Source organism: Manis pentadactyla, chromosome 7 (genome assembly GCF_030020395.1).
Source record: "Manis pentadactyla isolate mManPen7 chromosome 7, mManPen7.hap1, whole genome shotgun sequence".
Lineage (NCBI taxonomy): Eukaryota > Metazoa > Chordata > Mammalia > Pholidota > Manidae > Manis > Manis pentadactyla.
In genome coordinates, this window is record NC_080025.1 from 146515013 (window position 1) to 146535343 (window position 20331).

The 20331-nt window shown below is 50.4% G+C and overlaps 1 protein-coding gene across 5 annotated transcripts in view; it reads left to right on the top strand.

The window, feature by feature from the left end:
* Positions 1–20331, top strand: part of DPP6 (dipeptidyl peptidase like 6) — an 839060-nt gene that overhangs the window by 655310 nt on the left and 163419 nt on the right. For all 5 annotated transcript variants that reach the window (XM_036899605.2, XM_036899607.2, XM_036899604.2 and 2 more), the window contains exon 6: positions 7661–7713. In XM_036899605.2, coding sequence (XP_036755500.2) covers positions 7661–7713 — 53 coding nt within the window. The remainder of the gene's footprint in view (positions 1–7660; positions 7714–20331) is intronic.

Genomic DNA, 20331 nt, shown 5'->3' on the forward strand with positions numbered 1-20331 from the left:
TTAACAGGCGCCTGTAAGCCTCTCTGTATTGATAGCTTTAAATGCCCAAAGTGGCATCACGGGTCCCAAATCTGTGTTCTTATGAGGTGTACTTGTTGGGGTCGTTCTTCCACTCGGAGCAAATGCGGGTCGGCCTGCTCGCGGTTCCTCCCGGAGCTCCTTACTGCCCCAACAGCCTCCTCCTTCGGGGCAGACCACCTGCCTTTGCCCCAGGTGCCTCTCGGGTGACCTTCTTTCCAGACCCCGCGTCTCTGGAGTGTTTCTGGTTGTTGGTCTCACCCCTAGGAAAAGTGACACCCACTGGTTCCATTTCCCCAAATGGTAAAGGGAGGAGTTTATAGACAAGATTCACCGTTTCTTCCCAGAAAGCCTCCCCGACTGGATAGCTCTTGGTTCAGCCGCATTATTAAATACACGCTCACTTATTTTAATTATGCAGAGCAGCTGGATGGAATATGCAGAGGAGTCTCCTTTGCCCTGGGACCCAGCTGACAATTAGCCGTTCCGCGGAGCAAGCCTTCCAGGGCTTCTGGGAAACCTGGTGGCGGCTGTGTGGTGAGATCATGATACCAGCTCATGATAATGGATGACATAGTTACTAAAACCAGAAGTGCAGGTCAAGACCGAGGCTTAGGACCTCACCATGTAAATGTGGTGATTCCTGAAGTATTTCTTTAAAAATAGGGTGTATGTTGCCTCACCTCACCTCTCCCTACCCCAACTGAAAGGGGGTGCACCTCGGGTTCAGACTTAATGTTTGACCTTCGCTGCCTCCTTTTTAAAAGGTTATCAGGGACACCAGGGACTGTGGGAGGTGGTAGGGGTCTGCCCCCTGGACAGCGCTGATGGCAGTACAGGTCCAAACTCATCAACTTATGCATATTAAATATGTGCTGTTCTTCGTATATTGGCTCTACCTCAATAAAGCTGTTTTTGAAAGGTCTTGGGGGCACAGAAGGAGCATTCACAGGGCACCACCTCATGAAGTCTGTCCTAAAGCCTGGGCTTGCATTTTGCAGGCAGATTGCCTTCTTCCCTCCAGGAGGCTGACCTTTGTGTCGGCTCCCAGTGGGACTGGGCGCCACCGTGCCAGCCACAACCTACTGGGATTTCCTTCCCTTCTGGTAAGGGAGCCTTCAGAGCTGTAAGGAGATAGGCCCTCTGGGTAAACACTTCATTTTCTCCAGTATGAAAGCCAAGAAATCTCACATTTTCCAGTTTCTTTTCAGAGCTTTTATTTTTCTTGTTCAGGTTTTTATTTTTTCTGGGCACCGTCCCTGACATCTCACGCAGATCATCTTCTTTTCCTGTTCTTGCCATCAGTTTCCAAGTCTGCCTTTTCCCCGCCTGATTCGCCTTCCTCCCGCGTTACCCTCTCCCAGTGTTCTTAGCCGCTGTTCCCATCTTACCACATCTCATTCCTTTAATCACATATTCCAGCCATGGCGTCCTTGATCCCGGCTTGGGAGAAGCACGCTGTGAGCTCATCTACACTCTGATACGTTTAACTACCTCCACGAATGGGACAGGATCACATGAGGAAGGGACAGTAGACATCCGGGGGAGCAGCCTGCTTGGTAAGGCGCACGCCCATTCTAGAGGGCCCAGCCATGGCTGCCCACCCTCTGCCCGGGCCCTGTCTGTGTGGGGCACTTGCCACATCGGAGGGCCATCCATCCTACCAGTGGACTCCTCAAAGGAATAGCAATTGTGCCGACCAGGCGCCCAGTGCAGAGGGTGGCGATGTCAGTGGTGGTCTGAGCTCTCCCACCCCTCAGAGTAGGGTGGCTCCAACTCTGCTCTTCTCAGTGGGGCTCCTGTCTCCCCAAAGCCCAATGAGTAGAGGAGAGAGTGCTGTGGATTCTGTACAGTGTTGGTAGCTAGATCATATGATTTTCCTCAAAATGTAATCAAGAGCATTCTTTATTTCTTTCTCGTGGTTTAAGTTCCCTAAGCAAATACCCAGAGCTTTTACCTCTGTTTTATGTAGGAGGAAACAGAGGCTCAGAGAAGTTAAGCAATTTGCCCAAGTTGACCAGCAAGAGCGTAGCTGGCTGAGAATCGCCCTGTGTGTTGGGGTGGGCTCTCACGCTGAGTCATGGCGGTGGAGCGCTAACTGTAGGAGCTGTGTCCCACGCCAAAACTGCCCCACCTGCCCCCCAGCGCCTCACAGCGTGGTCGTTGGTAAGGAGGGAGCTCTGGAGGCGTGGGAGGGGGACAGGAGCAACGGCGGGCCAGCTGGAAGGTCCCCGGGTTCCCCAGGCACCCAGTCTAGGGCAGCGTTACTGAGGCAGAAACACAGGAGGAATCTAAGGTACATTCCAAAGTTACAAAGCCCAGTGAAGCTTGGAAACCAATTGTACGTGGACAATAAGGAAAGCACGGAATAGGAATGGTTGAAGCTACTGTTATTTTTCTACTAAGAGACCAGGTAAATGGAAGAGCGTAAAAGAGAATTCCTTAGTAGGAAAATTGTTTGTTTCGTTTTCAAAGTATTGAATTTGGGGTAAAAGTCTTGCATAAAAACACCCATGCAGAAAGGCCCAGCACAAGCTAAAAACGGGGGCCTCGAACTGAGAACGTAGGTCAAGCATAAAGATGTGAGTTCAGTGAGAAGCTGCAGAAGAAAGCAGACGTGAACGGGATCCTCAGGACCGAGGGCGCAGGGCAGCCCGGAAGACGCCCCGTGGTGGCGGGCTGGTGCCTGAGCCCATTCAAGGGCCCTGCGGTGCAGGAAGGAGGGGCAGAGGCTGGACAGTGAGGGCAGTGACCTGTCGCGGAGTGAAGAGCAGGTGGCCCCGGTGCGCTCTGTCCGCGCTGCAGGGACGGAGGAGACTGACGCCGGCAGCGGCGGTGCGGGTGGCGGCTGGGGACCCGCTGCGAGATTAGTCTGAGAATGCCGGAGTCCGGCTTGGAGGTGGGTAGAAAGCAAAGCAGTCGTGACTGTCCTCATCCGGGGCCGTGACTGTTACAGAGAAGGGAGAGCTCAGGGAATGTGGCCAGGGGTCGTGTTCTAACGTGGGAGATTTGAGTTGATCTTCAGGTTTGGGAGAAGGCGCACTGGGGACGGACTGGTGGAAATGTGCGGCGGTGGGCCCGCCTCTGGTCTGCGCGCCCCTGCCTTGCGCTGGAGAGCGGACGGTGCTCACAGAAGGCGGAGGGGATGGGGTCCAGACCTCAGGGTGAGTCGTGGGAAGGAGCAGGGACGCCTCTTTCCGATGGAGGGGAGGTCCGAAGCCGGGCCCGGGCCGCAGGGATGAGCGGTGGGTCTGAGGATGACGAGGGAAGCTGCTCGTCACTGTCCTGGGACAGGCTGAGCTGGAGCAGCAGGAGGGAGGAGGCAGAAACCGGGTTCAAGCAGAGCTAGGTGTTCAGCTCAGTGTACTAAGTTCAGTGATGGAGCCACCACCGGAGAGAGGAACTGTCAAGGGAGGACCGGGTTGTAAGGGCCGAAGAGTCTCCTCTGGAGAAGACTGAGGTTTTGGTGCCTGTGAGGCATGAGGTGGAGACGGCTGTGTGGAGATCTGGCGTACTGGTCCACCTCTGAGGAGCTGGCTCTGTGGGAGTTACCAGTCCTTAGATAACAACGGTTTAAAACCGTAGGGGTGGATGATTTCACAGAGGAAGAGGGTGTCAGGTGAGTCTGTGTGAGTGTCGAGACAGGGCTGAGGGAGGAGAGACCACAGAGAGATCAGAAGAAGGGCTCCACGGGAGAGGGTAACAAAGAAAGCCACGAGCCGGGGGGCGCTGCGGGAATACGGCAGGCAGGCCACATGGGGACCTGCCCGGGACAAACCCTTGCCCAGTTATTTTCTTTTCCAATGATTGAATGCCCATGTCAGCTATTTTGCAAGATATTGTAGGAAAATAATTTTCTGAAATCGTTTTCCTGTCTTGTGAATGGTGTTTTGGACAACAGGTTTTCAAATATTCATTTTACAAGGGAAATTTGATGGTGTAGGAAGAAGCCAAAGTAACTTATATTCATGAACCCCTGAAAGTGTACTCTTAGAAAAAAATCACTGAATGCAGTCTTTGTACTTTCTTCCATGACCAGAAGTATTTAGAGTCTGCTTTAAAGAAAGAAACATAACTAACATAACTACAACACTGAATAGAGATCAGAAAAAGAAAAGAAAAGGAAAGGAAACCTTTATCTCTCTAACAAATTCTTTCAGTGAGACATAGTTGTTTATGCCTTTCAATATAAGGCATCGTGCAAATGAAAACTCCTGAACTTTGTGCTCCTTAAAGAGTTGGTTCTTTTGTGCCTATCATTCTGTCGGCTCCCAGTTGAGGGAATGTTTTGTGAAAGAAAATGATGTTTGATCGTTTCATCTTGGAGCAATGAGAAAATCGCTCCATCTTCCGCCCACTGCCCCATTTTCTAAGAGCATGACCTGAGTCCCAGCCACACCCTCACTTCCCAGGCTGCCCCTCTGCAGTAACGGGGTCCTCCGGAATCCTTCCTCATGCTCACGCTCAGCACCTCCGGTTTCATCTCCCCCTACCTCTGAAATGACTCTCTCATTGTCATTCGAATCTTTCTCATTAGTGACTTGCTTTTCCAGGTGTTTTATAGCGTTCCTTGTCCAGGCATCCTTTCTTGCTCTTTCGCCCGACAGTTCAGACACAGAACTGAACACGGGTGTTCTCTCCTCTCCTTCTTACCATTGTCCTTATAACGCTATTTTAACTTGGTCTTCTTTGTTCTAATTGGTCCCACTCAGAAAGTATCCACGAGCTGAATTTCAGGACCATTCAGGCATATTTAAAGAGGGATACAAAGATAGAAGTCCACGTGTTTGCGTGGAGATGGCACGACCAGGGAATGAGCTGGAATCACTGTTCCCAGACGGATTACAGAAATAGGCCTTTAACCAGGAACTTTGCATATTTATTATTTCTGTTGGTATCCTGGGTTTTCAGTTAACAGCGGTCAACTTGAGCTTATGACTCAGGAGTTAGGAGATATGCCCTTCGTTCAGGCAATTCCCAAAACAGCATTTTTAGAGAGACAGAACTCAGATCAAGTCTTACTTGGGTTTGACCTAAATTCCTTAAGGCTTGATTCTCCTACCTTAGAAATGGGATGCTAGTACCTGCCTCCCAGGGGTGAGCGTGCCCAGGTGTGCTGAGGACGGCACCTGCCTGATACAGCGTGTGCCCCGTGAGCGCTGGCCCCATCGGCTTTGTGGGCACTGCCACCACCATCTCCGGCGCTTCACCCTGCTCTCTGCCGGAATTTCAAAGGCTTTCTCCAAGGGTTCTGGTCTGTGAGTGGTCCTTCCCAACCCCTCACCTCTTCTGTCCTGACACTGTTTTAATAAGGAATTTGTTTTAGAAGTTGCCATAAGTGTATAGGCAGGTAACGCTCTAACAATGATAACACTATTTTAGGGAACGCTGTAAGGGAACCCAGTAACTCAGAGAAAGTCTGTCCACATCTGATTGAATGGTCATCTTTTTTTCCTCTGGATTTATTCTAGGTAGATTATTTACCTATTGCTGTGTAAGAAACTACCCAAAACTCAGCATTTATGTATCGCAGTTACTGTGGGTCTGGAATTCAGGAGCTTCTTGTCTGAGTGCCTCTGGCTCGCGGTGTCTCGTGAGGTTGCCCTCTGGGTGTCAGCCAGGGCTGCATCATCTGAAGGCTTGACTGGGGATGAAGGCTCCGCTCCCAAGCTTCCTCCTGTGGCTGCCGGCATGAGGTCTCAGTTCCTTGCTGGCTATTGGTGATCGAATGGGGGACCTTGCTCCCTGGCCACATGGACATCTCCAGAGGGCTGCTGAGCGTCCTCACAGCATGGTGGCTGTCCCCCCCCAGCGTTAGTGATCTGAAAGAGCATGAAGGACGCCACAGTATCTTTTATCACCTGGTCTCAGAAGTCTAACACCATCGTTTCTGCCACATCCTATTCATCTGAGACACTTAAGCGCCAGCACTCAAGGGTAGAGAATCGGGCCCCACCTCTCCCCTCCACTGTCTCTGTTCTTCCTCCTTCTCTGCCCTTGTTGAATCCCAGTTTCCTGTATCAACAAAAAAAAGGTAATCTTTTGCTTGCCTGGGTTGCCGTGAAAATAGAGTGCGGAAAATAGGATGAAAGGTGATTTTGGAAGGAGAGTTTAAGACCACCATCTAGCATAGCACCGTATGCCGCAGCTGGAGAGGCGAGACCAGACCCACCCATCCAGCTTCTGCTCCTGCTTCTGAGCAAGCATTCCAGCTTGTGTCCAAGCGCAGGGCCCTCTGATGGGCCGTCCCCAAGCTGCGACATACTTAGGACCCGGTCCCTGCTTCTCCTGGGGAAGCGGCACCACTCGCCACCTCAGCAGTAACGGGCAGGTTCAGGGCCGCTTGTTCGAGCGCTGCGGCAGTTCCGTGAGCCGTCGGCGGTTCTGTCCCTGAGCGGCTGCTGCTTCATGACTAAAGCAGTGTCTGGGCTACTGTCCCAGTCAGGTGCCACCCGCTGCCCTCCAGCAGGCCACCCAGGCCCATATTCTGGCTCAGGAGTCTCAGGGTACCTAGAAGCTAAAGATCATTGGAACTTGCATACCATTGTGTATTTTTATGTCCAGGTCCTTTTTCTCCAAATAATAATCCACTGTGATCCACTGTGATTTCCTAGAAGTTAATTCAGAGGCCCAAACAAGGCAGGGGTGAGTGGCGGATCCTGCCCATTTTCTTTGCAAACTCGCTCCATCAGTGGACCCAGTGCATTCCACTCTTCACATCAGTTCTGCCCTCCTGGCCTGCATGGCCCTCACCTGTGGTCTTTAGAAAGGTAGTGTAAATGCTAGTGACAGGGCATTTACCTACACAGGGTGTGAACTCTCAGGAGGAGAGAGAAAGATCTCCCTTCAGCCCTACTTGCTGACCTGTCCCATTCCACACCCTGGTGAGAGTCTCTATCCAGACAGGTGGAGATGAAGATTGCAGGATTTCTTGAACTTCCTTGGTCTCGTTGATTCCCTCTGGGTGTCCCTCATAGTCCATCCATTGCATTTGTAGACTGGGGAATAATCTCCTCACTCAACAGTCTGAGAGGGGCATCCGAGGTCTGGAGTTCACAGGAGTCTGGAAACACTTTTGGTTTTTGTCACCTTAGTTTTGAAAGCCACGCTACCTCTTGCAATGAGTTCTTAGTTTATTGACCACTCTCTGAAGCTAGAAGATGCACATCGCTTGCACGGAGGGACAGGAGTTGCCCAGTTAAGCCAGTCATGGCTTTAGTATGGCAGCTGCCTGACGAGGCACAGTGGGGTTGCTGTGGGTTACAGGGGACGCCCCCAGTCTCTGGGTCTCACTGTCCCCTTGGGTCTGGCTGACCATCTGCCAGCCTCTGATGACCACAGTGTCATTCATTCTATACTGCATTTCACTTGACTGGAAATCTGTGCCCCTGATTTAATCACAAGCCAGGTAGCCATGGAGAGGACATCATGCCTCTGGCTGCCCTGTAAACTATGTGCAAATGCTGAAAATAACATAGATGAAAAATAAACAAAAATAACAGATTGACTTCCTGTGTCTAAAGGAAAGCCTTTGCATCCAGGTATCCTGATGAACTATTTCTGTCCTTAGGATTCACGGTAATTTGGAAACTGTCATAGTCACAGCTCTGTCTCACTGCTTACTGTTTTTTCTTTGTTTCAGATATATCGACACTCCTACACTGGATATTATGTCCTGAGCAAGATTCCTCATGGGTATGTTGACCTTTCCTTGTTTCGTAATGAGAAACCTTCAGAGTGAAGTGAGGGCAGGACGTGGGCTAGTTGCCTAATTCTTAAGAATCCAGGGCAGGAAGCAGGCACCTGACTTTGACGTGAAGTGCCCTGATGCCCAAGGACCTCTGCGAGTCCCTAACTGTGCCAAGATCAGGGGTCATTGCTCTCCATTTAGGGCCTATTGCAAAGCCCTTTCCAGAACAACTCCACGGCCCAGGCTCTGGGCCCAAGGCCCACCCTCCAGGCCCTGCAGAGCACGCTCCCTGGGCCGGGTCATCGGCCAGCCTGTCAGGGAGGAGGGCTTCTGGCCGTACACCTGATGGTGGGAGCAGAAGCCCAGACCTCATCCAGTCTCCTGAAGTGCAGGGTTTGGGACCCAAAGTGTGGCCGGGAAGAAAGACACGGGAGCAGGTGCGTCCGGTGAGCTTCTCAGCGCTGGGCAGGCACAGCGCCCACAGCAGGGGCTGTGGTACCAGGAGCGCTCCTTAGAGTCCAAGGCAGTAAAGACGTGGGCTCATGTTTGGTGAAGCCATTAGTTGACCAGACACACAGAAAACGGTAGCCGGACTAGGAAAGTGAGGCAGAGATGGCTTTTTATTTTCATTTCTGTCCTTTCTTCTCTCCCCTCCTCCTCTGCCTCCGTCTGCCCCCCACCCCACCCTCCTGTCCTCGCCTCACCCTTCCCCTTCACCTGCCCTCCACGGCTTTTTTTTTTGATATTCTGAAAAGGTGAGGTGCTCAGGAAATGCTCAAAGAAATGGAATGTGTTTCTGGCCCTGCTGTGCAGGTTCCTGTGAATATTTGGGGGAGGATCCTAATTTTCCCAATTGAATGTAAAGACACAGCAGTAATTGCTGGAAGTATCATCATGCGGGAGCATCAGCCCCAGCATGAAGGCTCACGGCAGCTGCTGCTCCCTACTGAGTCTGCGTAGGACACGGGCGCAGCCCTAGAGAATAAACGTGGGGCAAATACTTTCATCTGGACTTGAGGCAAATGGAAGACTTGTGGATGTGCAACACAATGTGATTAATAGGGTCTGTGGACTATCACCGAAATCAACCCAAAGAAATGGGAGAGGACCCATGTAGTAAAAATTAAGTATCCATGGGAATCCTTCATTTAAAGCATATTTCAAATAGAAGGAGGAATTATTCTATTATTTCTCAAGCGGATATGCGTCTTCAAAGGTCACAGCAGGCGGAAGTGTAATTATGCCTTGAGATTTATCTACCCCTTCTGGGAACAATAGAATTTATTGTGGATGATGGATATTTCACTCCATCTTATATAAATTTGTAAAACTCAAACTCAAAAAGCGTTTTATGCTTAATCCACTGTGTTAATATTTTACTGCCTCAGTCAGAATTTAGGAGAAATAGATTCTGAGAACCTGGCACAAGGTTCTCTGCCCAACGCACTGCAAACCGGCTCAGTGCTCGTGATGCTCCCCCATAAAGAGGCCCCACGCAACAAGCTGCTCTGTGGACTGTTAAAGTAATCGCAGCGGTGGTAGTCACCATCATGTACTGATTGACGTTCACGCGCTGTTACCCCAGCTCTGCCCCGTGCACGGGGAGCATCCTTGTCCCCGCGTGACAGGTGGGCTTTGAGGGCTTCTGGGTCTGCCCAGCTTCCCACAGCTGGTCTACAGTGGAGCTGAGATCCCAGCCCGAGCCTGGCTGACCCCAAACCCCAAGCCATCAGAAAACCCCTTGAGTTATGTTACAGCCGCGAATACCAGATTTTTAGTGACACAAAGTTCTTTTCAGTGGTCTCCTAGCGGCTGGAAAGATGTAGTGGGTTTCTTGTACCTTTACTGGAAAACAGCCTCTGGTGGGCGAGGAAGTCTGGCCCGTCCCGTGTGAACTGACAGAGCCCCTCCCAAAATGGCATTGCTCCACCACCCTTATCTTCCTGTTTGTCATAGATCGTTTATGGGAAATGAATCAGCTAATTAATTTCACATGTTGTCAGAATCTTATTTGTATTAATGAGACGGTGAATTTCTGACTGGATGAGCCTTTAGGCCTCTAGTCTTTGCAGCATCAGCCTCCAGAGGAGCCCATTGGTGGCTCGATGTCAGGCGTGCAGGTGCTCTGGAGGGCAGGAGAGAGCCCAGCGCCCATTGGCTTATGGCATGGGGGCTTTGGGGCAGAAGGAAAGCACAATTCTTTTAAAACAGAAGTCTGTTAAAATATTTGAATTCACATTGCTGATATTACAGAGATTTTCTTGCTGCTTCAAAAGACACAGACCTGTTCTTTTGCACAGACCCTCATCTTCCCTTGCATTACTCTCCCCTAAACCCTTCGCTTCAGGCCAGAACCATTTGGTCTGCAGACTGGGATTATTTGTCATTTATAACTTGATTTTTTTTCCCTTAGATTTAGGCTTCCCAACCAGTCACAGTGAAGAGCAGAGTTAAATTTTCTGTGCCTTCTGAATTCAGGTTTCCCTCCTTTTTGCCTATGGCAGAAGAATTTGGAGAGGGTGTACCCCCTTTTCTGTCTCTTTCCCCCACTGTGCTGTGCTTCGGCTTTCTCCTACAGTTCTGACCTCTGTATCTGGAGCGACTGGTTTGAGTTATAATTTATAATAAGAATCCCAAGGCTACTGAATTTTCATTTATTCAAAGATCTGGAACCTAAGGGTACGTTTATTTGACTTTCACATGCTAAATTTTCATACAAAGTGTGTTTAAAGGACATATGTATTTTATACAAATTTGTTTATTAAGCCAGAGTTAAAGCTAGTTTTTAACATAAAGTGTTTCACTAAGTTTTTGTATCAGAATTTCAGCAAAATAAAGCAGTCTTCCATAGTGTCAGTTGTAGCCGGCTGAATGCTCTCTATTAAGGGTCTGTCATGTGTTTTCATAGAAGTATTTTCATAGACTTGGCTATTTCTTGGCATTTTCCTGACATAACTTTCTTCTTGAATTAGTTTTCCCTTCAGCTTGAGTGCTTTTTTAAAATTTATATTTCTGTATAATTATAATTTCTCATATATGTTAGGATCATTCTAAAAATCATATGGACTACAGAAAAATCAAACTTGCCATAATAGAAATTGAGTTTTAGAAACATTTGGAATAACCCCTAATTATCTAGCACTGGCTTCTGGAGGTTTGGCGTGCAGAGCAGTGACAGAACAGAAACCGAGAAATATGCAAAGATGTCCACATGCCAGGCTGTGGCACATGCATGGCTGGGACTGCCCTGACTTTCTTTACTTACTTGTATTTCTCAGGCACCAAACAGAACTGTACAAAAGTTGTATTCTCTGGAATTCTGGTTGACTTAGGAAGTCATGTCTGTACTGTGAAAATAATAAACAGAGACAGATTCCTCTGCCCATAATTACTCTCTAACTCTATAGGCTGGGGTACAGAGGAGCATTATTTATTTAGAAAATAGGTAATCTAAGTTAGAAGCATAAGCACAGTGCCTAGCACCCGGTCTGACGGCATGACACAGGAATTAAGCACAGAAGCTCTGTGGTCGCACAGACCTGAATTGGAATCCAAAATCAGTTCTGCCACTGACTTTGGCTGTATGACCTTGAGAGTTGTTGTACTTCTATAGATCTTAGTTTCTACACTTTTACAAAGATGGTAATAGTAATGCCCACCTCATAGGCCCATTATGTAAGAATTAAGTGGAATGATATATGCAAAACACTCAGCCAATGATTTTGCTTCTAGTCAGTATTTGCAAATGTTACTTCCTAATATTGTAGTATGTACCCAATATATATTTGTAGCCTCATAGTTAAGTGTCATCAGACTTTACATTCTAACCAGTTCAATTCCTTTTTGTCACAAGCAAAAGAATGATTTACCCCTGCAATAATAAAATTCCCTTTTAATAATTTTTCAAACCTGAGGCTTATTCCTTGACATGCAGAAAATTATACTGCTCATGGGATTTTAATTTATCCCTTAAAAGAGATGTCTGTAGCCTCAACCATCTACAGTTCTCAATGCCCAATAAATTCATTTTTATCTGATCTCAATCTGACCTACTGCAATTTGAAGGCATTCTTGTGTGCCACTAATGGAAGCAGAACAGACGATATAAGTCAACAAGTACTTACTGGAATGCTGTATTGAGCAATGAAAGCATGGTTGCTATCCTTAGGGAGTTCAAAATCTTGTTTATTTTGAAAGGAAAAATTTTGAATTTTGATTTTGAGGGAAAGACACAGAATTATATAGTGGTATATAATTAAGTACCCCAAATGAGTATTTTAAATACTAAACCCAAAAGAAGGAGTGGTGGCGTTCAGGGATCTCACAGAGGATCTCATAAAGGAAGTCTGGCTTGAGCTGAGCGTTAGAGTGACTACGTTTTTGTTTCCTTTTAAATAGATGGAAACAGAGAGGAGATACCATTACACAGATTTGCCCTTTGAGCCAGCATCTTCCTGGAATTACGGGTGCCAGGCTGGGCTGCAGCAGGGTGTTCACAGGGGACTCGGTGTGGGAAAAGATAGGGTCGGGTGGGTCTTGTCACAGGCCTGGAGCACACCACCCAGTGTGATGGGTCTTTACAGTAAGAACACACCCAGCACTTTGAACAGAAGAGGGGTGGGGGAAATAGCAGGCTGAATTAGTTGTCTGGTTGTGTGCGGAGCAGGCTGAAGGACAGGGAGGCTCAGGAGCCTGGATTCAATCAGAAGGCTTGCGGGGGAGTTGTGAAAGCGTGGAACGTGGGAGAGCCCAGTCGGTGTGGAAACCACGCTGACGGCGATAAGCAGGAGCTGATGTTCTCTTGGAAAATGCAGACAGGTTTCAAGTGTTCGTATTCCATGTCCCTCTAATTAAATCTTTGGAAGTCTGTGTTCCATCGTGAGTTGAGCCTGGCTCGTGAGAAGGTTCAAAGGAGCGAGTTTACAGTCCGTGCCCCGTGGCCTCCCCGCTCCTCCCAGCCATTCTCTTTGCAGGGGTCCCCAGGGACCTGCTGCTGGCCCTTACATGACTCTGTAGAGCAAGATACCTCCACAGCTGCCAGAAGTTGCATAAACAGGATTGTTTGTACACGCTGGGGAAGTACCAATGTGAAGCCAAAATGTAAAGAAAGAGATGTTCTTAAAGAGGCACTTGATGTGTCTCTCCGTGGCGTAGAGGAGGGAGGGTCCTGCCTAACTGGGCTCGTGTTTTCAGAACCGTGGACAGCTCACAGCTCTTCTCGCAGGACTTGATCTTACCGGCTTCTCCCTCTACTCCCTTCGCCTCCTGGGTCCCCCTTCTCCCTCTCTCGGGAATACAAGCTCTGAGCAAGCACTACCAAGAGAACATGACTTTAGAGTCAAATGGACTTAGGAATAAATTCCCAGTCAGCCTTTCTGCCTTTGTAATCATGGAAAAGTTACATTGCTTCTCTGGGCACAATTATTCCATAAATGTAATAGAAATCAAATGCCTGACTCATTGGGTTCATGCAGAGGTTATGTGAAATATTATAGAATAATAAGATGGTGCATTTAAGTGCCTACTTTAGTGTGCAGAACCCTCTTCAGGTTCTATACATGGTGGAACCAAGATCTCCCGCAGTATGGCCAAATCTGATTCATCACCCTTCCCCACAATTTCCCTACATTCAGACAGAAAATAAATTTCACCCTCAGTGCCAATGCTGATGAAATGTAATGCTTCCTGGAGCCCTGAATTTAAAAATAGTCTAGAGCTATGCCCGGGCTCTGTGGGGAAAATGCCACCATCCATGAGTTATGCCTTCAGTAAGGGAGAAAGGTGCCTAGGATGCCAGCACATGCCAGTCCTGCTCCGCAAGCAACCAGACATGATGTGTCCAAGCACTGCTCCTAAACAGAATGTGCCCCTGGTGTCCACCACCCTGCCATGTGCACCAGAACTTCTGCTCCTGGTACATTTTTGGTCCAAATCCTTCCCATCTTCCAAGCCCCAATGTCAAAACCCCCTTCTCTAAAAATCCTCCTCCAGTCACCTGAACCCCATGCTCCTCATATCACCCTGAATTCATTCTTGCATTAAATTGCCAGTTACCTCATAGGCATATAATTTTCCTGAATGGAATGTTTAGAAATGTTTTCAGTATGCATTTGTTGCCTGACATATTCCTGTCCATCATCCTATGTACTGGGGGGGCTTGCTGGGAGGGGCTGGACCGTGCCTGTAACCTCGTGGCTGCTGCCCAGCGTGAGCCTGTAGATGCACTGGAACAAAGCAGAGAGGCTGTGCCGCAGACCTGCTCTGTCCCATGGGGAAGGCCTCAAATGGCAGGACGAGGTCAGTCAGCAGGAGAAAAGCCATCAGCCACATGCAACGGAATCATGTTTCAACCGGTCCTTCCCGCTGAATCCTTCGCCATCCTCAAGCATTCTCTGGCATACCTGAACAACTGTCCAACAAACAAAATGTTTGAAAAGGAGGCAAAAACATACAGGATGCATCACTTTGTCAGGCTCCTGGTTGGTCCTAAACTGCATGCTCACATCCCTCGAGTTCTTCCCCACACTGAGTGTCCACGGATGCCGGCTGAGGTCGGAAGAAATGAAGGAGCTAAGCAGTGCTGACCAGAACGTGCATGCCCCACTTCCACTGCCCGTCAGCTACACGAGTCTCTGAGGATGCACCTTAGGAGGGGCTGTCCATCCTCAGAGATGTCACTCAGGTGGTTTCAGTGTGGACCCAGGGTCAGCTGGCCTAGTGCCCTGCTTCACCTGTTGTCACCCTAAGTGACATCCTGGATTGTAGCTGGAGCTGAGAAATAGCAGGTGACTTAAGTTTCCCTGAAACAATCATTTCCTTGTCCTCTTGACACACAGGGGCAGGTGGCTGGTGAGCAGTGCCCGTGGCATCTATCTCATGTTCTCAGTAAAGTGCCTACAGTGTCTGCACCAAGGAGGCGAGGGAGCCCCCACTTTCATCACCCAATCCCCCCACAAAGGAGCACGGTGGGGCCCATTCGTGCCCCGTGTCCGGCCTGCACAAACCAGAGCTGGGCTTGGGCTCCATCTAGTGGACTCAGCCCTGAAGTCGCCTACTTTGCTTTGCACCTTTGGGGGCTGCGTGCTGCAGACAGTCTGCTGCTGAAGACTCACAGGGCCGGAACGGAGACACACAGAGGCAGAGGCACGTATGTGAACACTTGCAGTCGGCCCACGCGTCGGCGCCCCAGGGAGGAGCGTCCATGTCCTTGGCTCAGCGCTCTTGCTCACAGGCCTTTCCCTGAAGAGAGGCCCTCATGCGTCTGGCTGGCACCCCTGCATGGCTGAGCCTGCCAGATGTTCGCAACGCGTGCTGTGCATCTGTTCCTGCTACAGAATAATTGAGCACCAGTGTATCCAGGACCACGCTAGCCACAGGATGGACAATGGAAAGGCCTCACGTGTCCCTTGATGTCTCGTTTATTTTGTTTTGTTTCTAAGTCACCTTTCTCTCTTCTCTGTGCTCCAGACTGTCCCCACAGAGGGCTGGACACAAAGCCCCACTCTGCCTTATTTGCACTGATGACAGTGGCTTAGATTGAAGATCAAGGTCACCTTGACCGAGGAAGCATCATGCAAGGATGAGGGAGAGGCAGCCATCCAGACATTGGGTGGGGAGGCTGCAGGAGAGGCGAGCAGGCCCCCACAGCATGTGTGTGGTTACACGCTCCTTGTAGCATAACTCATAACAAAGCTCAGTCTTTTTAAACGATGTTTTGGGCAAGTGTTGAATAATGGGTGCAAGCACAGAAACACCCCTACAGCCAAGACAGAGAAGAACATTTCCACCTCCCCAACTCCATCACGCCCCTCCCCCACCCCCATGGTTGTCCCTGGCAACCAATGATACATCCCTGCAGTTTTGCCTTTTCTAGAATGTCCCACAAGTGGAGTCATACTTAGGTAATCCTGCATGACTGGCTTCTCATCAGCATAATCGCTTTCAAGTTTCACCTGCGTTGCCGTGTGTGTCCTCAGTTTATTCTTTTTATTGCCGAGGTGCCGGCCATCGCGTGGCACCCCGCGGTTTGCATTCGCCATTGGACATTTGGATTTTTTGCAGCTTTGGGCTTTTTTGGATAAAACTGCAGTGAATGTTCACATAAGAATTTCACTTGGAGATACGTTTTTATTTCTCTTGAGTAAATACCTAGAAATCGAAATGTTATCCAAAGTGGCTCTACTATTTAGACCCTACCCCTTTTCCATCCCATAGGGCCTGGTGTTTTGAGTCCCACCCTGCAGCCCATCCCTGTGCGTGACCAGCCCGACTTGCCAGCACAGGGTCCAGTGCCGGGGCACAAGTTGGGCTGGTCCAGTGTGGACCCTCCAATGTCATGCTGTCCCTCTGCACGTGTCTCGTCCCCACGTGCTCTCTGTGGAACACTCTGTGAGCAATGGGTCCACTGGGGAAGTAAGCGGTGGGTGGAATAGGAAATAAGAGGTGGGAGATAGACCAGAACCTTCCAGAAGAGGCTGTTCCCGTGCAGCCCTGGGCACTAACCTCAGGAGCAGTTAAGAAAGCTCCAGCCCCAGAGCATGCCTCAATTCTTGGAGAGATTTCCTTTCGAGAATTGCCCCTCCTGGGGGAAGCATCAAAGAAAGATGGGAGGCAAACACACGCGTGTCCCAAAGACTTGGCCCTGCACTGCGCCTCTCTGTTGCCCTAAGACTGAAAGAAGAACACAGGGCCTTGGCACCGTGGTCTGGCGTCTGCAGCAGGGCCCTGCACTGCAGCACTGGGGTTCCCTCCTTGTGCTGGAAAAGGCCATAAGCAACTTTTCAGACTTTCCTCTCCTTCTTTATTATATCTTGACTACAACACCACAAAGAAGACAGGCAGGCAGGGCTGGGCCTCCCTGGAAGGGGATTGGTGTGCAAAGTACTGCCCACCCAGGCCCTATATCTGCCCAACGAGTATTTCTGGAGTCCCTAACAGTGGGCATAAGTACAAAAGAATGTAAGTCTCCTCACTGAGGAGTCCTGGGGCCGAGGCGGGCACCGGCACTGGGGATGGGGGGAGCACCGTGCTCGCTGCAGATGGCAGGTGCGTGGTCCACGAGGCCTGCGGCACCCTGGGCTCGGCTTGGCAGCACAGGGCCCTCGCTGGCAGGCAGACACCCAGGGCAAGGTCTTAACTGGCCCAGTGCCCAGATTAAGAAGAAGCCACCAAGAACAAGTGCCTGTGCCTTTCTGGACTGGAAGTTGAGCCGAGCCTGTAGCTGCATTTCCTGCATCCACCAGGAGGGGTGAAGGCGCCATGTGGGCAGAGCATGGGTGCCCCAGAACTCTGCAGAGAACTCGCCTTTTTCATAAACACAGAAGCTCGGACAGCCAGGTCCCAGCTACTAATGTGAAGGCTGGTTCTTTGCATCTCTGCACACCTTAGCTCTGACCCGCTCTGTCATGGCCTGACATGGACCTCTGTGCCCTTGGGAAAGGTTGATATGACCTTCAGGGCTTCGCTAGCAAGCTCAGCTCCCCCCCAAGTCCTCTGCACAAACGGCCCAACAGTGAATGGAGGGGAGCGCTTCCTAAGGGCGGGCAGACATCCCACCATGGGGCTGCCGTGAGCATGTGCTTGGTAGTCTGTGGTCTCGGCAGCAGAGCTTCTCCACCAGGACCGAGGCAACTGTGGGCGCCCTGCCCGGAGGCCATGACCTGGTACCCCAGGGGCTGGCTTACTGTCCTTCGCCAGGTCGGCCTCAGTCTCTGGTCTGTCCCCCTCCCACACAGCCCCCAGGGCTGCCCAGGTTCTTTCCTTCTCTCCCTGCCTCAGAAGCCATGGGAATTCCCTGCTGCTGACTGCGTGGCATCTGAACCCCGTGCCGTGCAGGCCTCTGCCCGCTGTGCCTCCACCCTTTTTACCTGGACTTCCTTCCCGCACACCCGGTTCTCAGGCAGGAGCCACACTTCCATTCCACTTTCTGTGCTTCTGACATCTGTGAGCTTCAAATGAAACCCTTTCCTTATTCCCCTGCACCTGTCATTTAAGCCCCCAGTGCAGGCCCCAATTTCTGTCAATCCCCTTATCTTGTCGTTTCACTTATGAATCAGGGAATGCATGAGGGGCATGCTTATGCGCATCCAGTGTTCAGTGAGCACTTACTCTGTGTTTGAGCTTGAGACTCTTACTCATCACCACTCATTTTATACCATAACAGTGATGGGCTGTAGGTCATATCCCCACTTCAGAGGCAAGGAGATGGGACATGTGGTTGTATAACCTGCTCGGGGTCACACAGCCAGTGGTTGGCCACGACTAACAGTCGCCCGGCTCCAGGCACAGGGCTCTCCAGGAATTCACTTTCCACTGCGCTGCTGTCTAAGGAGACTCCGCCCGCCTATAAGCCGAGTGCCGCCCCATTGAAACGTTCTTCTTCCCTCCCGCTGTCGGTGTGCTTCGAAGCACATGGTGATGAGTCACCAAACAGCTGCGAGGTTAGGGATGATCAATGACAGCATGATGTGACCCCCGGACTTGGTGACTGACAGGTGTCCCTGCTCAGCACGTGTGCCCACGCACCCTGTGAACAGCGGCCTCAGGAAATGTCAGAGCCAGAGTTGATATTGGTGCTCTTTTCCTGATTTTATAAGAAATGAAGATATCCAAAGTAATAATCGACCTCTATCAAAACAGCATTGTGCATCATTACACAGTAAATACAAACATTCTAAGCAAATACCTAGACAACGCTTTGTGTCTCTAATGGCCTCGGACCACCTGTTTGGGACCACAGCTAAAAAGCGTTGTACTCAAGATGCTCAAAAGCGTTGTCAGACTTGTCATATGACTTTGGAAAGACACAGGTGACATGAATATATTTTCATGATTTTGCATTAAAATTCAGACTTATTGGTGTTAAGCACGGATGAGCTTAAGAGTAACCATCCCCCACCCATCCAGGAACGGGGAGAGAAAGGCGAAAACCCTGTCCTGTGAGAGTGAGCAAACTCCGAGGGCCAGGGGCCACGGCCCCATGGGCACAGCCCGTGTCTGTGTGAAGCGGTGGCCGGAGCGGCTGACGGCGCTGAGAGCTCCGTGCGGGGAGGGAAACGGGCGTGACTGCTTATGGGAAGTAGGAATCTGACCTGTTGTACTGAACGAACCCTTTTGAAGAAAGACCAGGTGAACAGAAAGGTCGACCCACAGATAAGAGCAGCCCAGAGCAGGCAGTCCTCCCACACTGGCCGAGGAAAAGCCCCATGGGGGCAATTGGAGCTGCCTGCCCCTGCGGCCCTGCTTGAGTTCCACCTCTGAGCCCCTCACCTCTGTCCAGCTGTCCAGGTGCCTTCTGACTGCAGCTTATCCAAACTGACTCACTCGCTGGGCATTCTGCTTGACTGGCCTGTTTTATTTCTCATCAAAAATTAATACATTGCCTTTCTCGGTTACGTCCACTCCTTACGAGGTTGGCTAGGATGCAGCTACTCCTAAGGGGCGCGAAACCCCAGGTTCCTGATGCTGCAGAGCTGAGCACCAGGCCCCAGCCCACGCGCCCAGCGGCCTCTCCAGGGTGGGGCTAGCCCGTCTGTTTCCATCTTTATGAAATACACTGACTGGATTCGGTGAATAGATGGGAACGGGTGCTGTCTTATTATCTCCTGTTAGCCTCATAATGCATGCTCATCACAGACATGTTATAAAAATTCACACAAAGTCAGTTAAAAAATGTGAAAGAGAAATGCTCAGAAGAGGGCCACTGCTGTCCTGGCCCCAGGGGCGGCACCAACACGACGGCCCTGGAGGCGGTGCGGCCGGTCGCGCGGCTGCCTTGCGCCTCGTCCCCAGTGTTTGATAGGCGCTGAGAAGTACAGCTTTTAGTCGTGAGAGGCGTTTCGGAGTTTAGGTTTTCTCTGCTATTTTCAAATTGTGTATTACCAGATTGTGAGAAACCACACACAGAGACCAATTATCACAGAGGAAGCTGTATGAATTCTGTCACTGGAGATGTGTTATATTTAAAGTAAGAGTAATAACAAAGAACCTGATAAATACTAGCTTCTATAGCCCTGGACTATTTTCAGACTTTAAAATACAATGGCTTAACCACCCAGAGACGTAGATGCATTAATATCTACTCTTGGCCTGTGCCCAGCACTGTAGAGCACAGAATATATAAACCTTTGCCCGCAAGAAGCTTATTCTCTACTTCTGACCACGTAGAAACACAAACAAAAGGTCACGCTCTATAAAATGCCAGTGGTGAGGCAGGTGCAGACATAAGTACAAAAGGTGTAAGAGGTGGAGGGGTTCTGCGGTTTGTAGGCAGTGGGGACGGGCGGGGACACACACCGGGCTCCGGGCACCATGAGGGGCAGGTGGGCAGACGGAAGGGGGCCGAAAGGCTCTGTATCCACTCTGCACTGTGGCCCCAGCGTGCAGCTGGCCGAGGGGCGACCGTCGGGTGTCCGTGGGGCGAGGGCTCCCACACTCTGTCCTGTATCCAGACGGCGCAGGGGACTCCAGCCTGAGGCGAGGCGCCCTTCCGACCGCCTCGCTCACTGTCCAGCTACACTGCCTTCCCGTCACGGCCGCTCTCCCCGCCGCCCCCTGGCCCTCCCGCAGAACCACTCTGTGCCTTGAGGACTTGTCCCCCTGCCCTCTCTCGACTGACACCACCC